This window comes from Lissotriton vulgaris, chromosome 1_2 (genome assembly GCF_964263255.1).
Source record: "Lissotriton vulgaris chromosome 1_2, aLisVul1.2, whole genome shotgun sequence".
In the NCBI taxonomy this organism is placed as follows: domain Eukaryota; kingdom Metazoa; phylum Chordata; class Amphibia; order Caudata; family Salamandridae; genus Lissotriton; species Lissotriton vulgaris.
In genome coordinates, this window is record NC_141686.1 from 127,817,956 (window position 1) to 127,832,171 (window position 14,216).

General features: G+C 42.2%; 1 protein-coding gene across 1 annotated transcript in view; it reads left to right on the forward strand.

Moving 5' to 3' along the window:
* SSBP1 (single stranded DNA binding protein 1) overlaps window positions 1-14,216 on the forward strand; it is a 159,103-nt gene that overhangs the window by 34,628 nt on the left and 110,259 nt on the right. The window contains exons 3-4 of the mRNA XM_086952972.1: window positions 9,085-9,145; window positions 9,747-9,887. Coding sequence (XP_086809098.1) covers window positions 9,085-9,145; window positions 9,747-9,887 — 202 coding nt within the window. The remainder of the gene's footprint in view (window positions 1-9,084; window positions 9,146-9,746; window positions 9,888-14,216) is intronic.

Consider the following 14,216-nt stretch of genomic DNA (forward strand, 5'->3'; position numbering starts at 1 on the left):
GGAGCTTCAGAGTGGAGCTTCAGAGTGGAGCTTCAGAGTGGAGCTTCAGAGTGGAGCTTCAGAGTGGAGCTTCAGAGTGGAGCTTCAGAGTGGAGCTTCAGAGTGGAGCTTCAGAGTGCAGAGTGGAGCTTCAGAGTGGAGCTTCAGAGTTCAGATTCAGAGTGGAGCTTCAGAGTGGAGCTTCAGAGTGGAGCTTCAGAGTGGAGCTTCAGAGTGGAGCTTCAGAGTGGAGCTTCAGAGTGGAGCTTCAGAGTGCAGAGTGGAGCTTCAGAATGCAGAGTGGAGCTTCAGAGTGTCAAGAGCAATGCCAATAGCTCTAACTTTAACAAAGGCAAAACCATTGCATTGTAAATGCTTGTTTCAAGGTGTTTCATGTTGAAGCAACTCCACTCCAATACACAACACGCTCTGACACTCCACAACACTCTACTCTTCGCCATTTCACTCTGACATTCCACGTGACTCTCCTCTATGCCACTAACTTTTAGCCATGCTGAAAAGCAGCCACACTGGTGTGCAACAAAGCCAATGGCTCTTGAATAGGCAAGACCTGTTGGCTTTGCCAATGGTTGTCTATTTAGCATTGTTTTCCAACTCTTTTCTTTCAAAGTTCATGCTATTGCTAGTTCACTACAACCTGATTCTATTTCTTCATCAACAGCATGTTTGTATTTATGCTTGCATAAGATAAGCCTGGCAGGGTGTGATTGATGTGTCTTCCTTATTGTTATTTGGAAAATCTACTTCAAGGCTGCATCTCTAATTACTGAAGTTGCTTGACACTTGTCAGTGTTTAAATTATTCCTCTGATGGAAATACTTAGATGCATTTTCTGAAGTTTACATTAAATCGCTTTCATTGTCCGTGGATAACCAACATTGGTTGCTTTATAGTCTAATTCAAAAGTAGAAACTTTCCCCAAAAGCCATGTGTGGTGATACTTGACTGCAATATAGTTCACCAAGAAGCTGACAGTCCGTTATTGAAAACCAAAGAGCTCATTTACCTTAACTGCAAACATCAGCAAATACAGCGCCAAAGGGGTTTTACTGCAGCATGGTTGTGCCGAAGTGCCTAGTGGACAAAATAAACATGAAGACTTCTTGTTCATGAGTCCAAGCAATATGTCCTGGGAATCTGACAATACGAATTCCACACCCTTGAATGAAATTGCGTTATTATACAGCTTTCAAATAACAACCAAGATAACATAGATCACATGTTGTGGCTCTATTTACAAATTTAAGCAGATAAACTGCTCTCCTTACTGGACATTTAGCAGATATGCTCTTGCATTTAGAGAAATGCACTTCTAAAACCAACAGCTCTAAATTTGACACTTTACATTTCTGGGTATGCTGATGAAAATGCACTGTTAAAAAGTCAGGGAAATCCAATATTGGACAATGAGGGCCAGACCAGGCCACGTTTTCAGAATAACCTTAGACTTTTCAAATTAGTCCTATTTACATTTACTTTTTGTACATTTATTTATTTGCATATATTTGTGACACTCACCACTTTTGGTCATCCTTGTTTTAAAAACACTGTACACAGTACAGTGGTTCAACTCGAGGCTCTTAAAGTTAACCAGTTGAACATAGATTGCAATGTTTGCTGTCACGCAATGTTTATTAATATGTGTAGCCTTTAACTAGGCAGGAGAGAATCACAGCTACACTTAGCTGAAGGTCGTGTTTAGGTTTGCCAAAACCAGTTTACAGAAGTCTCACTGTAGGCCACCTAAAACATGTACCGTACTTTCATAATGCGAAAATAAAGTGAGTACAATTTATAATCACATAAAATAATTACAATACTTCAACCAATGTTGTCAAATTAATCAAGTAAAGAAAGAATGAAGTAAAAACCTTGGTCGCAGGAAAAATGCTGGATTTTCACTGGTAATAATTCAAACTAGGTACACTTGCAACACAACAATTCTCGGAGTTGTAGGCAGTTTCTGAGAACTGCTATACATGTGTTGGTTTAAATTAGAGATTGTACTGCTGGGGCAATGCAAAGGAAGAAAGACTGACTAAACTGCCTTCTCTAAGGGCAGTGGGTCATTTGCTTTTCTATACTTGAATCTCTTTTGGTTTATACACCTTTCATATCCTTTGCTACCAATGAAGTTAAACTGGTGAAATGGCAGACCACCTGCTTTATTTATTTTATTTCCACAGAAAAATGTTTGTAGATACGCACAAAGATACATCTTCAAACCTTCTCAACTGAGAAACCATTTACAGTATTCCCACAGGGATAAAGTTATACTCTGGCCTCCCCCTTCTGTTTTTAAAGGTCCTATTGGACATCAACTGAATAATGAAATTCCCTGACTGTTGTGTTTTTCACAGACGACCTTAGGCGGACTCTTTAATTTTAGCTGAACAGCACAAGATTTCGATCCACAGATTTCTTATCTTTGCATCAGACCCGGTAGTCTTGCTCACAAATACTCCTTACTCTTGTGTATCTTTGAGTGGCATACAGGATGCAAAACGTCTACCCTGAGGGCATTCCTGTATAGGGAGAGGTATAACCATAAAAAAAGTATCTATTGCTACAAACCGCTTCCACCAAAGCCTAGTTTGTAGTATTTCTCAAGAGGACAAAGAAAGATACTACATAGTTTAAAACATAAGGCTTATGAGGAGAGGCTCGATCATTTAAATACACATTGTATTGTAAAGAGGGGTGCTGAGGGAGATGTGATATTGCCAATCATTAATTACAAGTTAAAGAACTCTTTATCATTTATACTCCTAGAATGAGAAGTCATGAAACTGGATTAGGTATGAGTAGAGGGGCCATTTAAGAGTGCCACCAGGTAAAGATAGATATAGAGAATTTATAGAAATGACTGTACAATCGCTCAACAGAAATGTCAGGGACCCTGGGAAAACCATAGTATTGGGTAAAAAAAGGCTGAAACTGAGGGCCATGACATCTTTTTCGGCAGATGAAACGGAGAAGAGAGAAAGAATGTGCCTAGTGGATTGGGATTTAGTAGTCCTTATCAGTAATTATATTCTTTCTTTCTAGATTTGGCAGCTGTAGGAAATCCACCTTTTTTCTGTGTGGGAAATCCACCTTACCTTTAAACATGGTTAAATAGACTTATTACTGATTGGTACATTCAACTTTTTAACCCATATCGCTTGACTGGGGGAGAATGTTTGAATCATTCAGCATTCCGTCCATCATTTGTTGCAGTTACATTTTTCGCCCTAAGTGGGACGGGTATGCCCAGACGTGGGTCCCTTGCTCACTGTGCCACTGGATTCAAGCTAGCCAGGCTGATGAAGGGTGACATACACCGAAACCGGTCCGAGGACGCTTGTTTCCAGTCCAGGGAGGACCTGGCTTGGCAGTTCGGTCTGGACTGTTCCCATGAGGCACAGGGTCAAGACTGATTTGCATATGGCTGGGTCCAAACTGGAGTGGCATAGTGGGCAAAAGAACACTGGATTTAACCCAGATCTCTTGATCGGGGGAGGATGTTTGAATCATTCAGAATTCCGTCCATCATTTGTTGCAGTTACATTTTTTGCCCTAAGTGGGACGGGTATACCCAGACGTTGGTACCTTGCTCACTGTGCCACTGGATTCAAGCTAGCCTGGCTGATGAAGAGTGACATACCCCAAAACCGGTCCCAGGATGCTTGTATCCAGTCCAGGGAGGAACTGGCTTGGCAGTTCGGTCTAGACTGTTCCCATGAGGCACAGGGTCAAGATTGATTTTCATATGGCTGGGTCCAAACTGAGGTTGCGTAGTGGGCAAAAGAACAATGGATTTAACCCAGATCTCTTGACTGGGGGAGAATGTTTGAATCATTCTGCATTCCATCCATCATTTGTTGCTGTTACATTCCACTTTTTGTACATCCCAGGTAGATGGTGTGGAAATACACCCCGGGCCTCGAAGTAAATCTCCCCTTTTGGATAGCAGCACTTACTGTGCCATCCACTGTGGTGGCAGTGCAGGCATAACTTCAGGTCTACTCTGTGTACCCTAACCCCAGCAGTGAAAGACCTTTAGTACAATCTGTCAAAATAACACTTTTTGGCAGGTAAAGCCCTCCCTTTTAATCATCCCTATATTGGCCTTGAAGCCCACAATGCAGGCTGCATGGTATTTAAAAGTGAAATATGCAGAAAATAAATATTATCATGTCCCTACAGTGACAAGGCCCAAAAAAGCTATTTTTACTGTGGCAGGTCTAACTGTCCTATGTAGAAAACAAGAGTACAGATTCAATGAATAATGCAGTATCTCGAAAGTAGGACTGGCTAGAAAAATTATGAATTCATTATTTTTAATATTTATTAAAAATCCAATTCAATGGTGAAGTTCGATTTTAATAAATATCGAGGAAAAGTAGGTTTCATAAAGTTACCTTTATCCTTCCTGGAGGCTAACTTGCATTAACCACATGGATGCTGCCCCGATTTCCCTCCCATGCTGGACATTCCTTAACTGGGTGTGGTTGTGACGGAACCATTCTGTCATCAGCACAGCTCAACCGTGACTGATGAAGGAATGGTTCCGTCACAAGCATCGAAGGGGTTAACTTTTCCAGTGGCAATGGCAGAATATTCAGTGTGGGGGCTGTGGGCAATCCTATTTGCACAACAGTGTTAAACCCTGCCTGACGGATCTTTCAAGAGCACATGTAAAACTTTAGTGCACTTGAAAGGGAGCAAACTGAATGCTAGGACAGTTCTTGTGTATCCCCTGTCTGGGTGTTGCAGGGCACTCCTTTTGTCCTCTCATACTTCTGTTCCCTATTTTGTTGTGGGTACAGGGACCGCTTCAAACTTGATTTTAGTGTTTGATGAGGAAGAACACTGGACTGGTAATTTTCTTATGATTCTCTCACGCCCCAAACGCACCGAGCCAAAGTTTAGATTGGCCAAAGACTTCAGCTGTCATGGAAATATGGTATCTTCGTCCTGTTTGCAGTAAGGCAAACAGAAACTACTGAAGAAGTAGACCGGGTTGCCCCTAGGAACTTGGGAAGTGCTCAGGAGTGATCCTCATCAAAAGTTGGTGCAAGGCATAAATGTGGAACCCCAAGTTTCTATTTTCTGAACACTTTCTGGACCCGTAGAAGAACAGAAGAGGCTCTAACTGCTGTTTGTGACTTCAGAGGAGCCCTGTAGTGCTGGACCTCCCCTTCCTATGACCCGGCAAAACAAATAAATAGATTCCAGGGGTCAGTTGGGTGACAATCTATGTGGTTACAGGCACACAACAAGCTTAAAGAGGCTTTTTAGGTCGAGCATTCAATACCTCTTGTATATACTTTAGTATATACTTGTATATTAGTATATACTTATATGTGTTTGTTCTTTGCTGACTCTGGAGATCAGCCCTAGGACTTGTCTGCTTTTGCTTATTCGACTTTTTTTCTGTTCAACTGCCTCTATTTAACTGTCTTAATAAAAAAGGACCAGTAGAGGTCAGTAAAATACCAGAATTGCTTTCTGCTGCGGGACTTTCTTTTTTTAAAATTTATCTGGCAACGACCTCTATTTAACTTTCTTGACAGAAAACGACCAGCAGAGGTCAGTAAAATACCAGAATCACTATAGCGTTCTCTAGATTTCAGTCCATAAAAATTGTCTTCCACGAGCACCTGAAGACAATATTTTTTTTCAGTGATATGACCACCAAAGACACTGATTTTATAGTCAAAACAGAGCTTTGGACTATACCATTTCCAGCTGAAAGGCAATATTTCTCTCCATGTGTACCCGTACCAGGTGTGTCACGCAGTTTTGTGCTTACTTTCCACTGTGTTAAAGAACAGTAGATGTTTCAGCACCCAGGTTAATGTGCTGCATAGCTAAATACTTATAAGATCACCTGGGTGGAATACGTAATAGTCCCGATTTACAAGAAGGGGAATAGACATGACCCGGCCTGTTATAGGCCTATTTCCCTTCTGGATTCCTTTACAAAAAAAGCATGGAGAGTAATTTTGGATCTGCTCTTGGAATGGGCAGAGGAAAACTCTGTCCTGTCAAATTTCCGGTATGGCTTCCGTTCTGGCCTGGGGACAGTGGAGCAAGGTTTGAACCTTTTAATGTTGGTCGGGAAGTATACCAGGGCAAAACAGGGTAACCTGTTTCTGGCCTTCGTTGATCTCTCGGCCGCTTTCGATTGTGTGATCCATTCTAAGCTGTGATTACTACTAGAACAACTTGGGGTTGAATCCAATATTATTTATTTTCTTAAGCATTTTTATAGCGACGGTTCAGCCTGTGTTCGCTTTGGCCTAAAGGGAGAACGCACTGATAAAATTCCAATCAGGAGTGGGGTCGGGCAGGGCTGTGTCCTGGCCCCCTTCCTTTTTAACTTGTATATAAATGGATTGGAAAAAGTTCTCTGCAATGATAGTTCGGATCCCCCTTATGTAGGCGGCCGCCCAATACCAGCACTACTGTACGCTGACGATGCTGTGCTTATGTCACGTACTCAAGTGGGCCTACAACGTGTGGTTGACAGTTTTTGTTGTTTTATGAAGGAGTTGGGCCTGAAAGTCAACACAACAAAAACTTTCACTATGTATTGTGGTAGGCAAAGCAAACCTAAGAGGCCTATTTTTATTGCAGGACAAACTCGATTTTGCCAAGCAATTCTCTTATCTTGGGATACTCTTCGCCCAAAATGAGACGTGGTCCCAAGCTGTGTCCGCAAAACAACTTGAGCTCTCACGCTCGACCGCTGCTCTCAAAATCTTTTCAAATAAACTATGGACCAGACCACCTGTAGAATTAATTAAAATGTATAAAGCTAAGTGTGTGGCTGGCGCCACCTACGGTAGTGGGGTCTGGGGTTTTGCAAACCCCGTACCTATTCAGATGGCTGAAAACTCATTTTTCAAATATATTTTGGCACTTCCCAAAAGCTCTCTAACTACAATTGTCACTCGGAACTTGGTCTTTCTTATATATCAGACCTAATTAAACTAGAGCCTGTGTTATTATGGCACAGGCTCTGGACACAAGATGCAACCCAGTTAAATAGAGATGTTCTAACAGACATTTTAAAATTAGAGGGAGCTACAAAAATACCATGGGTGAATTATGTTTACAACTTTTTAACTCCATGCGCGCTAGCGGAATTCCGCTCCTGCGCTGAGTTTTCGTAAAACGCATGTTAAGTGACGAGCTGGGCTCGTCATCAGCGTGCGAGGAGGCTACGCCATGACGAGCCCAGCTCGTCATCAGCGTCGAAGGGGTTAAAGGATATTGGGAGAGAAGATTATTTCTTGAACCCTACTAGTATTTCAGCTATCTCACGGAAAGAGTTGAAGAGGGAGGGCCTAGCTCTTTTGGACTCAAAAAGAATTGCAACTGAGGTTTTAAAACCCTCTGTCCTGCAGCATCAAATGGTTTTATCAACTTTTAACATTCAGCCCTATTTAATCTATGTATCGAATAATTATGAGCGTTTTTTATTTTCACGCTTTAGATTTGGTATCTTCCGCAGGCTGGTTAGCTTTCCTACGATTAATAATTGGACGCACGATCTTCCTTCTTGCCCCTGTGATCATATTTCACCTCAGAGCACTATTCATGTTCTCCTGTTTTGTAAATTCTATGATGCAATAAGGAAAAATGTTTTACTTCCATTACTAAGAGAACTAGGACACCGACAGTGTCCTTTGGCAATGCTAAATATCCAATGTCTTGATAACCATCTATTTGTAGCAACAGTAACACTATATTAAAAAGATGTGATGCACACCAGGAAAAGCATGGATATGTAAACACACTGTAAAAATAGTTTAGATTTTAAATTTCTATTTCTGAGCCTTAATTTATTTGACTGAACGATGAATTTCTGTATTATATTTGTTTTTTAACAATGTAATTAATGTATTTTTAAACCTGTACTTTTATGATTGCTTCTACAATCGAAATAAAGAAACTTTGACTTTGATATAAGATCCCAAAGGCGAGACCGATTGCATTGTAAATGCTTGTTTCCTGTGGTGCAAAACTGACCAGTGGCAACAGGACTTGGATTAGACTTTGATGTTGTCCTCTGCTCGATACCCTGATAGTCTCCAAGTGCCCTCCCCTGAGGTCATGTGAAGCCTTAGAAGTGTATTCCTGTGTGCTTTTTGAGACTTAGTAGAAATGTCAGCGTTTTACTTGAGAAAAGCGGCAAAGGTCCTTTGTACATTGGAACCTAGAAACATTTTGACTTCCAGACTGTCACTGGGGTAGAGTTACTTCTGTTCGGATCAGGGCTCCATCGGGTCGGCCTCAAAGCCAGCCTAGGTCCTAGTCTACCACTTCCATAGCCTATCATTGGCACTTTTGTGCTTTGTGGCTGTATTTCTACTTTCAAACTTAAAAATTAAATCACATATCCAGTTCCCTTTATTTTATTTTGTTTGTTTTTTGTGTAATCTTGTTTATTAAAATGTATTCTATTTTTCTAATTCACTTTTATTGCTTGATGTTTTCCATTTATTACTGTTCTGGTACTGCATCAACACTTTACACGTTGCCCTAAGCTAAGGTTGTCTGCCTTAGCTACTAAGAGGTTGAGCCTGGATTAATTTAGTGACTTTGAGGGTTCACCCTGACAACCGTTATGATTATTATTCCTTGAGGTGGACAGTCACCCTCCCCAAAAAATGATCCGGTTTCTTACATCAGCCAAGTGTAATTTTTTTCTTTTTGAAGTATCTTTATTGCATTTTTTCTTTTATTATACATTCGCAACACATTGCATATGTTAAGCTTACAAAGAATGAAATGCTGCCATGGCCTATGTACATTAAAGTGGGTGTTTCCACCAAACAATTGGAGCAAGACTTGTATCTACAGCACACATAGTGGTATACATGTATGAAATACCATAGGCTCTAACTGCATACGTATTCTGTTGTCTCTGTTGACATATCAATGTATGTATCCTGTGTGCTCTCCACTTAATCGAAAGTTGTCTGTGTGTGGATACATCAGGCGACTGAGTGATACCTGTGGCATTCCCAGCACATCAGCCAAGTGTCATGTTCCTCTTTCACTAATATTGTACCCTTTCTTCTGATGCAGATTTTTCGGCAACTTACCAGGCGCAATCTGAGCGATACAGCTTCCCTTGTTCTGGAGAGATGTAAGTAACCCATCTCAAACACCACATTTCACTTCAGTTGTGTAGCTAAGACATCATTATTGAAAAGGATAAATCATGTTTTGTCACATTTTATCTTCTAAAAGTGAACTGATTACAGCTGCTATCTGCCTTCAGAGAATGTTGAGATGGTTATTATGGTCCAGTTATAACATGTGCCTCTAGTTATCCCATCATGCCAGTAGGCTGGTGCATCTTCTTTAATGCCCTGTGTGGCCTTGCTAGAAGCAGGATCACACTGTGTGATGATGATGATGATGATGATGATGATGATGATGGGTGGGTGTTGTAACACACCTTACCATGACTTTTAGACCCCCGGATTAAAGTGGAGGTTAAATCCTGTGTGCATGTATTTTGGGGAATTTATATTACATAATCTTGCAATAGTATATTAAATCATCAGAGTGCATCTATTAATCAGTCTCTAGAACTGTTCACTTTTTAGCTATTAGTGAAGTTGTTTGGGCCATTCCGTTGCATGCCTTCTCAACCGAGCTTACTTCTTCACACGTTGATTTTACAGGAAAGATGGTGCTGTTGTGTTTCAATCGCCCTGATTTAATTTACTGTACCTTTGCAGCACTGAACCGGGTGCAGCTACTGGGCAGAGTAGGCCAAGATCCTGTCCTGAGACAGGCCGACGGCAGGAATCCTGTGACCATTTTCTCTCTTGCCACTAATGAGATGTGGCGGTCGGGAGAAGGGGAAGCCTTCAATACAGGTAAATATTGGCAGAATACAGAGGCCAAGCTCCTTCCTTCTTGCCTCTCCTCTGCGGGTATGTTTATGTCTAATGATGACGGAGCCTATCTCCTCACTGTTTTCATACTCGGAATTTCATGCAAGTAAAAAAATGATTCCTGAGTTTCATGAAATGGCCCAGTTAATTAATTCTTCATGTATTGGCAAACTTGATTTATTCAGATTTAGATTGTATGCCTTCATGGTCATTATTGGTCATTGCCTGACCCATTATGTGAGTATTTCCCCAATCGTGATCCGTCGCTGCTACTGATCTACCATATTTAGCAAATATGCCATATATTGGTTTGAATTTGTAATGTGGTAAATGTGGCCTTCCTATTTTTTAGACCATGTTAATCTATTTTTTTGTATATTTGTGACTTGTTGAAGTATCTCTGATGACTGAAGTACACCAATAACTTGGTTATATATATGGATTGCTACATACTCCTGCCGCATTCTTCATAGAACATTACCCCAATCCTGTAATGTTAGATGTCACAGTACTGTTGTTGTGGGTCCCAGTTAAAGCTGATCACTGATCGATGTTAGATGTCACAGCACCGTCGTGGATCCCAGTTGAAAACGATCACTGGTCAATGTTAGATGTCGCAGCACTGTCGTTGTGGGTCGCAGTTAAAGACAATCACTAATCGATCCCTGATCGATGTTAGATGTCACAGCACTGTCGTTGTGGGTCCCAGTTGAAGAATGAATGAATGAATGTTGGATTTATAGAGCGCGTGGTTACCCGGAAGCGTCCCAGCGCTGTACCACTAGGGCACCCGTCCTGGCTTTCTCTGTGAGATAGTCCCTTTACTGGGCATCCCCAAGGTGCAGCCAGGCATCCCCGGCGGTGATGAGGGCCAGAGTGGAGATTAAGCAAGCTATTGCCCAGAGTTGCAGCGTGGGACCCCATGGTTAGAGTGGCACCGAGGCGAGATTTATCGGGCCCGCTGACATTGGTCCTGCACCCGGCCGCGTCGGGAATTGAACCCTGGTCCCGGGCCGACCCATGTGTCTGGGTCTGCCGCCTCTAACCATTGAGCCACACTTCTCCTCTTGAAGACGTTCACTGATCGATCCCTGATCAATGTTAGAAGTCACAGCACTGTCGTTGTGGGTCCCAGTTGAAGACAATCACTGATCAATGTTAGATGTCACAGCACTGTCGTTGTGGGTCGCAGTGATGAGCTCACTGGTCCATTTAAAAAGCATTCATGCAGTTAATGCATTCTCCACTCTAAATTGGTAAATATAAATACTCTCAGAAACGCACTTGTACTAAAAAGCCTCTCTTTTGTTCTTGATTTTCATAGAATTTAAGGACTGTTTAGCAGAGCAGCTACACTCCATTCCGTTGTGCAATCGAGGATACTTGTTTCCAATGTTCCCCTCACTTGTAGCAATATCATACATTGACTAAAGTGAGCAAATTCAAGATGCTGCGTTCTCTTTCCAGATCATGTTTGTCTGTTGGATTGTCTGATAATTTTAATTTACATTATTCAATCTTAGACGTGGGTTTTGGTTCCCTGTTTGGTGACAAAAGTGCCAAGATGTACTTGGCATGTCACAGGATGTGAAAGCAATCTAGAAAGTGGATGTCTTTGTAGCTTGTCAGTCTTGTTTGTACCTTCCATGGAGCATAACCTCTTACCTCTGGTTGTCTTTTGTCTTTTTGGTTGGCTTTTTATACGTCACTGTTGACTTTTAGCAAACTACTTTTTTCTTTTTGCTTTTGCACTCACAAGAGTGCTTGTGTTTTCCAGCGGTCTCTCTTGTGTGCTTCTCTTTCCAACCCGTGCTCGTTTTTCTCACCCGCCAGTGTGCTTCACTGACCCTTTGCTCTGCATCTTTGCTCCTTCGCCATGTGTTTCTCTAGCTCCACGCTCCACGTTACTTGATGTCTGCCGTGTGCTTTTTTGCCCCCACCCGTTCTCCACTTCTGCCATTGGGTGCTTGCCTTCTCTTCCTCCCTCCATATTTCTTCCTTGTACCCATTCTTTGTAATACCCCACCTCTGTATTGCTTCTTCTCGCCAGTGTTTCTTCCGCCCATCTCATGTTGCTTCCCCTCACCTGCTCCTCTATTGCAGATTAAACAAGCATTTGGTGTAGCAAATTAAGGTTTTGAAAGAATCCAGCACTTAAACGTGCACTCCGGTCCCACTAAGCTATGTGTTTAGCACAGGGCTGCCAGACACAAGCTCTTCCATCAATAGTTACATAGATGGAGACGCTCTTCATGACTAAACATTTTGGTTGTGACTTCCAGACCTCGCAACAAGGAGGAAAGAGGCGGGAACGTACTGGAATGTGACTTTTCTTGCAGCAGTAACAATATGAACACACCCACTCACTCAACTACTGATTGCTATCTTCCAGACAAAGGGTCCGATTTCCATCTCGGGAGACTGGTTACTTCCTCACACCGGTGATGGATATCCCGTCCGCCGAAATATAAATCCCATTATATCTTATGGGATTTATATTTCAGTGGACGGGGATATCTGTTACCGCTGTGATGGAGTAACCCGTCCTCTGAGATCGAAATCAGGCCCAAAGTGTACATCCCTAGAATAGTATATGTGGCACCCACCTTCACGCCACTAATTTACCAAGAGTTTCCATCCGACAACCAAGCCATGGGTAAGGGTATGCAAAATGTGCATAATTTCCTTTTTGCAAAATTATGGGCAAGTTACATGAAATGCAAATCTAGCATTTAGCAATACAATGCAAGAACACAAGTGCCGCAAACAGCTGCTTATGTTCTGATCAGTCACATTTTCATACTCCAGTGAAAGAGTTTACCTGAACAGACTTGAAATTATGCAACGTGGTGTAATTTTGTGAATGATCCGTAACAAGCGTAACATGAAATGTCTGAAATAACCTGTACGATTACACTGGTGTAATGAAAAGGACCAACGCACATATAAGAGATAATCTTGGCCTTAATATACCCTCACAGTATCTCGCCCCACCTTTTTAACATTGTCCAGTTACTTGTAAATAAAATTTATCTTCCCACTAAGTTAAACCAGGACAATTTTTAACACACCTTTTTTTCTGCACTTACATTCACAACCAGCTCCACTGTAATTCAGGTGTTGTAGCACACCCTGGTGACGCTAGGCCACCAGGGTAGACCCCGATGATGAAGCATGTCACTACTAGGCTCGTGAGTGAGGGTTTTTTAACAAAAGGATAAATTCCTTCCTTTTGTCAGTCTACCACCACATTAGGAATCTCTCTTTTTTTGACCTTCCATTGATGGTACTCCTCTCTTTGTTTATCTAGTAATGAAAAGTTTGCCAGGACGCTGACTGTGGCGCACCAGTCTTGAGATCACGTACCGTGTTCCTCATGTAGTTTTACCCAGTGGTTAAAATGTACTGGGTCACTCGTCAGCCTCTTTTTCAAAGCAAGTGTCGGACTCGCTGCAGCGCATTAAGGAAAAAGCTACAGCTGTCGGACCGAAGGCCACTCCACCCCCAAACACAATCAGTAAGACTCCTAAGGCGTCGGCACCGATTAAGTTTATACTGCCGCCGCCAGTGACACCTAAGGCGTTCGCCCCACATACGGGCATTGAAGCGGCCAAGAAGGTGTCCATGGGGCAAAAGCCTACAACTACTGAAGAGGCCACAAAGCATCGACAGCCTCTGCATGAAGACCAGTCGAGGCAATTCATCGACGCTGAGACTGGTAGACTTTCCATTCACAAGCGAAAGATCGTCCCAGAACAGCCAATGGAGTCGTATAAAATTCCATTAAAGAAAAAAAGGGATTCAGCAACATCACCTCTTCTTTTTGAACCTCTACAAAAATATATACGTGAACCTGCTCCTTCTTCACCCACACATTCAGGGGATGCTGACAATGAAGAATACAGTTATCCTGTTGACACTGATCCAGAAGACCACACTGAACCCTGGACAGACGCTGTTGACCCAGGGGAGCCACAAAATGCCCCTGACAGCAATATCTATGCTGTTAAACCCTCACCTACAGAAGACACGGCTGCGTTTAACGCACTTATTGAGAGGGCAGCAAAAAATCACAATGTCCAACTCCATGCTGGCCCTATTGAAGAGGACTTTTTATATGACACCTTCTCAACCTCAGAGAGAACTGTCAAGACTCTACCCATGCTAAAAGGTATCCTGAAACACGCTGGAGACATCTTTAAGGAGACCACAAGGGCAAGAGTGGTAAACCCCAGGATTAAAAAAAAATACAAACCAGCACCTGTGGACCCTACATATATCAAGGGACAGTGTCATTGGACTCTCTAGTTG